Source organism: Colobus angolensis, unplaced genomic scaffold (genome assembly GCF_000951035.1).
Source record: "Colobus angolensis palliatus isolate OR3802 unplaced genomic scaffold, Cang.pa_1.0 Scaffold193, whole genome shotgun sequence".
Lineage (NCBI taxonomy): Eukaryota > Metazoa > Chordata > Mammalia > Primates > Cercopithecidae > Colobus > Colobus angolensis.
In genome coordinates, this window is record NW_012115077.1 from 2,304,995 (window position 1) to 2,313,585 (window position 8,591).

Here is an 8,591-nt window from a genome sequence, read left to right on the forward strand (position 1 = left end):
CAGTGAGCTGAGATCATGCTACTACACTCCAGTCTGGGCAACAGAGTGAGACTGTCTCAAAAAAGCAAAACAAAACATACAAACAAAAACTACTGAATGCGGTCATTTAAATGATATAGCAATACATCTGTGATAGATACCAAACTTCTAAAAAAAAATAGATACAAAATTATATATATACAGCAGTACTTCAGCTTTATAAAATAAATGGCACATGTCTTTTTTTTTAAATATTTTCTGTACTTCTCTATATTTCTGGATTTCCTACAATAGTCATTTCTAGAGTTCATGAAAATTTCTAAAGCTGTCTTCAAAAAATTCAAAGGCATCACTTTTTTTTTTTTTCTCTGTCACTGGTGCCTAAATCAGGAAAAGCATCACTTGTGTTTATACTTAATAGAAATTAATTTCATATCTGCTTTGCTTTATTTTCTCAAGCTACTGAGAGAGGTGTGCCATATTTAATCCATATGTACATATAACTCAATAATATTTATTCAGCATCAAGAAATAAGATGTATATGTAAATGGATTTACGCATTAATTAGAATGTGCATCTTAAATGTCAAAACTTTGGTGAAACTTAGATGGACATCTATCTAAAAATACACCACACTCAATCCTGATGGCTTAAATCAAGATTTAAAACAAGAGTAAGCCTTCTTATGATGATTCAGAATCATCATTAGAAACATATAATAGTAGCTGTCAGGAACTAGCCCTAGAGGGCTATCTGTCCCTATATTAATTAGGCAAGAATTGTTCAATTTTTTTATTATGCCAGCTACTTGTGGGTTTTTTTTTTCCCCCCTTTTCCCTTGTGGTGAAACCAACAGCTATTCTTTCCCAGCACTATAGGGAACCTGCCTTTAGCAGCACCTGTAATTTTCCATTCTTATGCTGCTTTTGGTAATATAAGAATAAGAAAACTTAATATCCACATTTATAATATTTATGTATAAATTAAGAGTTAATAGGCTTCAAACAAAGCTATCACCTAAAATGATTTGCATAAACTTAGATGATTCTGTTCTAGGTAGTCAAGGTTGCAATATAAATGATCTCCAAAGAGATTGTGAGTTCTTGATTGTGTTTCATATCTTGCACCTTTATTCAACTGGTAGTCAAGTCTCAGGATCAGAAACTGCATATGCTGTTTCTCTTACCACATCATGGAAAGAGATATAAACCAGGAGCCAAGGAACTTAGTCCTATGCAGTTATTACACCCACAAGTTTTGTCACTTTCAGCCAAGTCTTTAAACTGTGGTACCTGTCCTGCTAACTTTTGAGAATTAAATTAGATCACAAACACACACACACCAAAAACCACTCTGAAAAGTACAGAGCACTACAGAAAACTAAAATACTATTATAGTATTATACTGTATTTATTTAACCCTGGATCAATATAGGTATCAATTCAGAAAATTCACACCAGATTGGGGATTGGTGGGAGAATGGGGAGGAGATGATTGTCAAAGGGTACAAAGTCTCCATTAGACAGGAGGAGTAAGTTATGAAGAGCTATTGTACAATATGGTTTCTATAGACAATAATAATGTATTGTAGACTTGAAAATTGTAGCTGGTCACAGTGGCTCATGCCTATAATCCCAATTCTTTAGGAAGCTGAGACAGGAGGATCCCTTGAGGCCAGGAGTTCAAGACCAGCCTGGGCAGCAAGTCCCCAAGCAAGTCTCCATCTCTACAAAGAAAAAAAATTAAAATTAGCTGGGCAGTCCCAGATACTCAGGAGGCTGAGGTAGGAGGATCATTTGAGCCCAGGAACTTGAGGCTGCAGTGAGCTATGACTGTGCCACTGCACTCTAGCCTGTGCTACAGTGAGACCCCATCTTTAAAAAAAAAAAAAAAAAAAGAAAGAAAGAAAATTGCTGTGAGATTTTAAATGTTTTCACCACAAAAAAAGCTAACTAGGTGAAGTGATAGATGTTAATTAGCCTTATTTAATTATTCTATAATGTACACATATATTAAAACATCATGTTTTATACCATAAATGTTTTGTCCATTAAAAAGTAATACATTTTTTAAAATAAAAAAGAAGTTTTAAAAAAATTCATACCAGAAAGAACAGAAAGAGACAGAGATGATTCTTATATTGCCTTCTAGTAATCAGGAAACATCTATTATCTAAGAAGAACAATATCTATCCCAAGAGTTGGCATCTCTGATCCCTCCCCTCAAATCTAATCAGTTCCCAAGTCTTTTCCACAACCCCTCACATCTGTCTCTTTCTTTCCTTTACCACTTCAAAATCCCAGTTTGGGCATTTATTACCTCACACCTGAACTTCTAGAACAGCCTCTCACTGGCTCCACTCATGGCCTCTCTCTCTTTCTCGAAGAGAAAGTTCTCTGGCTCATATCTACTAGATCAATTTTCTTAAAATAGGCCTGGTGTGGTGGCTCATGCCTGTAATTCCAGCACTTTGGGAGGCCAAGGTGGGCAGATGGCTTGAGCCCCGGAGTTCGAGACCAGTCTGGGTAACATGGCGAAACCCCATCTCTACAAAACACAACAAAAAAACCACAAAAATTAGCTAGGCATGATGGTGCATGCCTGTAGTCCCAGCTACCAGGGAAGCTGAGGTGGGAGGATCGCCTGAGCCCAAGAGGCGGAGGTTGCAGTGAGCCGAGATTGTGCTACTGCACTCTAGCCTGAGTGGCAGAGTGAGACTCTGTCTCAAAAAAAAAAAAAAAACTTAAAATACCACTGTGATCATATCTACTTAAAACCTCAGCAGACTCTTCATACCTTCTCCATCAAGTTCAAACTCCAAACTCCCAAGCTCAGTAGTCCCTGTGCAGTCCTAGCTGCCTCCTCACCTTTATCTCTTACTACTCTCCCAAACAAATCCTTCCTCAAACTGTCTATTTAATTCCTTCAGATATGCCCTGTACTCTTCTGCCTCTAAGTTTTGGCATACACAATTTCTCTTCACTTGCAATACTCTCTTCTTCACAGCTTCTCTCTTGGCCTATAAAAATTCAATCCATCCTTCAAGAACTAGTTTGAGAGCCACCTACTAGGCATACTTTTTCATCACCAAGGAGGAAAAGATGGCAGATTCTAAAGTTAGACATGTCTGGGTTTGAATTATAACTCCAGTCACTTACTGGCTGAGTGACACTGCATATACTCCTTAAAACTCTTTGCCTCAGCTTCTTCATCTTTAAGATGGGGATAAGAGCAACTTCCCTAAGGCATATTGTGTAAAGTAAATGAATTAATTCATGTAAAGCACTTAACATGATGCCTGGCATAGATGAGGACCCAAGAAATGTTAGATATTGTTATTACTCTTATTATTAACATTGCCATTAGTGAATTTATCTTAATCTGAATTCAGATAATACTTATGGCCATTACAAACCCTTCACATACCTACAGTATCATTCCCCTCCTTCTTCTTTTCCCTCTTACATCATGTTTGTTCTTCCTCCAATGCCCCAGCCCCCTAGATTGCAAGATCCTGATGAACGGGTCAATTTCTTATACATCTTAGTATCTACAATGGTCACTCACACCTAGCATATTGTTTAATGCCTAATGAAACAACACTAAAGAGCTGGCAGTATTAAAATGCCCTGCATCCTATAGTGAAAAAGTATTAACAGCGTGCTTAAAATGATTGATTAAAAAATGTAAATTTCCAGCCTCACAAAATTAAACCTCTTCTTTCATGGTTCTCTAGGTTCTTTTTGCTATTTTAAAGCAAACGACCCAACCTATTCATGCAGCAAGAGATGGAACAGCAAAATATATGGAGGTCAGACAGCAGCCAAATGCTAGAGTACAAGGACCTCGAAACAACTCAGCTGAACACAATTCTGGATGAAGTCCAAAAGGGAGACAATTTAAAGGGAAACGAAGCTGGCTTATTAGTTATGCTAATAATGCTGATTGTTATACCAGCCTTAGGATTCCTTTGCATACAGGGCCAAGTATAAACAACTGAAATAACCAGGCTAGTAGATATAGAAATATTAGTGATTTAACTCAACAATGGAGCTTATTACACGATCAATTTAATTACCTATGTCAAAAGTGACTATTAACATACCTCAAGATTTGAAAGTAACTCAAGTTTTGGCTAATGAAGTCATATCAAGTGTACACGGTCTTACTGTATACTAATCATTCACTTCAAGTAAATTAGTATGATGACAACTTGATATACATATATTATCATAGCATAAACTATTTTCAACAATGCCCAAGGAAAATAAATGTTACTCTAGTACTGATTTCCAGTTTATTTGTATGACTCTAATAACTTTCAATCGATTTATTCAAAATCAGGCCTAGTAACCACAAACCAAAGAGTTTACTAGTGGAGTGAATTAAGAAGGTTTGATGGTATGTTAATGACTTTCCAAAAACTAGCATAAAGTACTACACATAAGAATAAACTATATTAAATTTTTATTCCTATGATACTTGTCCTCAGATGACCCTAAAATGTTTTACCAGCTTTGAAGTACAAGTATTCTCAAATCACAAAATCTTAGATTAGAAATAGAAGTCCTCCACTGCAGGAATTCTTTATATCACCTCCCAGGCAAAATGTTCTCCAGCCTTTGCTTGAATATTTCCAGCAATGTGCACTCACTATTTTGCAAGGCAGTGCACTCCACTGTTACAAATTCTTCCTTACAATCACTGGAAATATGCCTCCCTGAACCAAGAATCCCAGTTCTGCTCTCTGAAACAACCCAAGATATGTAAACCTTTGAAATAAAATCACTTATTAAATTAAGATATAGTTGTCAATTTGGTCACACAAAATGCAATTAAAGCTCAGAAAAGAAGAAACTACAACCATACACAACAAAACTTTGAAATTCAGGAAATTATACTGAAATGACAAGCCAGCAAATTTCAGGATATCAAGGCTCACACCTCAGTTAACATACAAATATTAAGAGTAACCTGACTGATTTTTTTTTACAGTGGAGAGTGGTACAGTGTTTATTAAATACCTTTTTTTTGCAACTTGATACTACTAAATCCACCAACACAGTTTTTAAAATTACAGTTCTGCAGGAAGTTCAAAGTGGTTTTCCCAGTTGCTCACATTTTCATTCAGTCTATTTCTCTCTAAAACATCTGGGTGTTTGTTTTTTAAAGCCCATTCGCCCCACTGGTGCAATATATTGTTTTTAAAAATAAATATTTTCAAAAACGAAGCCTAAGAGAATGGAGTGTAAAAGAGTGGGGGTGGTGAAAGGAGAGAAGGCAAAGATGGGCCCAGCAGGGAAAGGCTGGTTACTGGGTATTCTCCTTCTGAGAGCATGCTTTATTGGCATAGGCATCTGAGGTAACGAGTCATAGAAACACGACCTTATAACGAGAATGATCATGAGCAATGAGTGTAAGACATAAATATCTGTAAGATGGAAATAATTTGGCACTGATCACCAAGCAGCACCAGATGCTTCGGGACCTCATAAAGGAAAGGTAAGAGGTCCACGAAATAGAGATCATTGCCACCCTTTGGGGTGGGGGGCAGGAGGGAGAAACCAAGGAGTAACTACCGTTGGGCAGTTCAAAGCCTGAATAGTACAGAGCACAAGAAAGCCACCAAGTGACTAGGGGAAGGCACACACCATGGCGAGTCCGAAGAAGGGTGTGCAGTGTGCAAATACTGAACGGGTCTATGAAATGGTGTGGGTAAGAGATGTGGGTGTGGGTAAGGGGCAACGCAGGAGGCTCACGGTCCCCTCCCTGCCGCAGAGCAACAGAGGGTAAAAGAAGGGGGAGGGTGAAAAGCAAGAATGACTCATTACCAAAATGAAGTGCTCAAGCCATAGGGAGGCATGCCACAGGGGATTTCAGGGCGAGGATTGTGAGGAGCTGGGTGCTCAGGGTGATGGGGGCAAAAATCAACGTCTTGTAGTTCCTGCTGCTAGTCTTTAAGATGGGGGTGTGGGGGGTTCGTGGCAGCCGACTGCCAAGGCCTGGGAAGCGGCGCGGCGCGTGCGCAGTGGCGTTCGGCGGGACCCGCTGAGGCAAAGCGGAGCTGCAGTGACAGAAGCAAGCGGAACGGCCGCCAGGAAGGACTCACCGAGGCGCAGGGGCTGGAGGTAGTGCTGGGGGTAGGTGACCGCTGGACCGTGACCAAAGCCATCTAGGCGCTGCTGGGTTGTTCCGGGCAGGGCATTCTTGTCCTGAGTGTGGGGGGCGGGAGGGTGACGGAGCCGGGATGGGGAAAGGGGTGCGGGGTGGGGATGAAGGGAACGGGGAGGAAGAGGAGGCCGCAGGAACGGCCGCAGACTCCGCACCCACCACCAGACTCTCGCCGACTGACGCGCCGAACGGGCGGCGGGCGGGCGGTTCGGCAGCTGCGGGGCACAATGAGCGCTCCCAGTGCGCAGGCGCCACCTGTCAGCTACCGCCTCTCCCCTCGGCGCGCGCCGCCGCCTGGTCGTAACCCTTGAGTTGCCGGAAGCCGGCCAAGTGCGTGGGCTTCGGGCCGCCGCACCCTCCTGGGTTGCCTCCTTCGCACTGGAATTGCGCGGTTTGCCAGCGCTGGGTGCTGTGGAGTGGGGTGGGGGAAGGGGCCGGGGGGAGCCAGCCGGGTGAGGGGTCTCAGCCGGGTGAGGGGGCCGCTGGAGTCTTCACTCCTGAGAGACAACCATTTTATGAGGTGGGGCGGCGCACAGCTTAACCAACCTTAGAAAAAAGCATCTGAGATGAAAATCCTGAAGCAAACACGTTTTCTAGTGGGAAAGGGCTCCGCAGAGTTTCAGACCCTCTCAATGGGCGCAGACAGGACTGAGCTAGACCAGTTTACCCCCTTCGCTCCGGTTCTCGGGGGCGTTTTCTCAACTTTCCCACCCTTCCTTCCATGTTTTATGATGAGACTCCTGGAAAGAAAACCATTTTCCTTTTGATACCCTGGAAAGGTTTGTGGTACCCTCATGCTTCCTCTATTGGCTGTCTAAAGACTTATTCATTATTCCTGAGGAGAAGAGAGGCTGAGCGCGCCTGGGAGTCCGTGGAAGCCTGGCTCAATGAGTTGTGAGGGTCCAGCCTGCTATTGACCTCTCACTTGCCTCCTGCTGTAAAGACATTCTCTTAATTAAACAGGATTTGCTCGTTAAGCTTTCTTCTCCTTCGTCTCTAAATGTCATTATTTCATAGACCTGTGTAAAAGTGAAGATTAAAAGATATTTTAAGGGAATGATTTTCTCAGAGGTAAACTCTTTGCAGAACATAAGCAAAGAATGTAATGGAAAATCAAGATTAAAAAGGAAAAAAAATCGCACAATGCAAATATCACTGATTATTTACACAAAGAAAGAGAGTTGACAAGGCTATTTCTCAGTTTGAGTGGATGAGCTGGTAAATACTACCGTATATATGAAAGCTGTAGAAAACACACACACTCGGGAGTTTGCAGTTATTAAAACCCACCCCCTCCTGTTTGTCACTCAAACACTCTTGGATCTCATTGCTCCTTTTAAACTGACAGGGCTGTCATGAGCTCTTTCTGGCTGCTGTACGGTTAAATGCCACAAGAGTTCTCTGTGCTGAGCCTTTGTTCTCTCCCTGGGGCCCTGTGGTTGAAATAATTAGCAGGGAGTTTCCATCAAGAATCAGACACTGAGGGTCCCTGTACTATACAGTCCTATATAGAGTGTAGTGCAGAGAAGCCAGCTGGTAGGCTTTGCCCCCTGGTGGTGATCAGGAGTGACTGTGAGGCAAAATTAAACAAAGATGTATGGTTCACAGATTAAACAATCTGACTGTGTTTTTCCCAGAGCTCCGTAGTAAACAGGAAAAGAGAAGGCAAGGTTCAGAAGTAAGAACTTTGAACCAATGCATGGGAGACCAAACAGGAAACTAGATACACAGCCAAGAAATACACATAGCTAGAAGCTGAATGAACTGAAGCTGAATAAATGAAATATATGTGCTTTATGAACCAAAGTATCATTCTAGAAAAAGTAATACTCAAATCTGTAGGTCTTAGTACTTGTATGTTGATTCTCTGACTCAGGGACGGCAACAATGATGATCTACTTTTTCATGGTAACATACTCTTAAGAAATTCTCCTGGAAAATGTAGGACTTGAGTCCATTAACCTTGCAGTGAGAAAGAGCACTACCATTGGAATCAGAAGACCTGGTTTCTAGTTCCAGCTCTAAAACCTTATGCAAATGGCTTGAACTTTTTGAGCGTTAATTCCTTTATCTCTACAATGGAACCCTAACTGATAGGATTCTTGAGATAATGTATGGTAAAGTGCAGTATAAACTGTAAAGCCCTCTATGTAATTAAGACAACTTTTTTTTTTTTTTTTTGAGACAGAGTCTCCCTTTGCCGCCCAGGCTGGAGTACAGTGGTGCAATCTCGGCTCACTGCAACCCCCACCTCCTGGGTTCAAGAAATTCTGCTGCTTCAGCCTCCCGAGTAGCTGGGATTACAGGGGCCCGCCGCCACACCCGGCTAGTTTTTGTATTGGCCAGGCTGGTCTCAAACACCTGTCCTTAAGTGATCTGCCCACCTCAGCCTCCCAAAGTGTTAGGATTACAGGCGTGAGCCACTGCACCTGGCCTTTTT

General features: G+C 41.7%; 1 protein-coding gene across 3 annotated transcripts in view; it reads right to left on the reverse strand.

The window, feature by feature from the left end:
- SSH2 (slingshot protein phosphatase 2) overlaps positions 1-6,380 on the reverse strand; it is a 321,074-nt gene extending 314,694 nt beyond the window's left edge. For 2 of the 3 annotated variants that reach the window (XM_011940852.1, XM_011940854.1), the window contains exon 1: positions 6,090-6,380. In XM_011940852.1, coding sequence (XP_011796242.1) covers positions 6,090-6,152 — 63 coding nt within the window. In that variant the 5' untranslated portion in view covers positions 6,153-6,380. The remainder of the gene's footprint in view (positions 1-6,089) is intronic. The other variant, XM_011940851.1, reaches the window with a different exon arrangement.
- Positions 6,381-8,591: the final 2,211 nt, after the last annotated feature.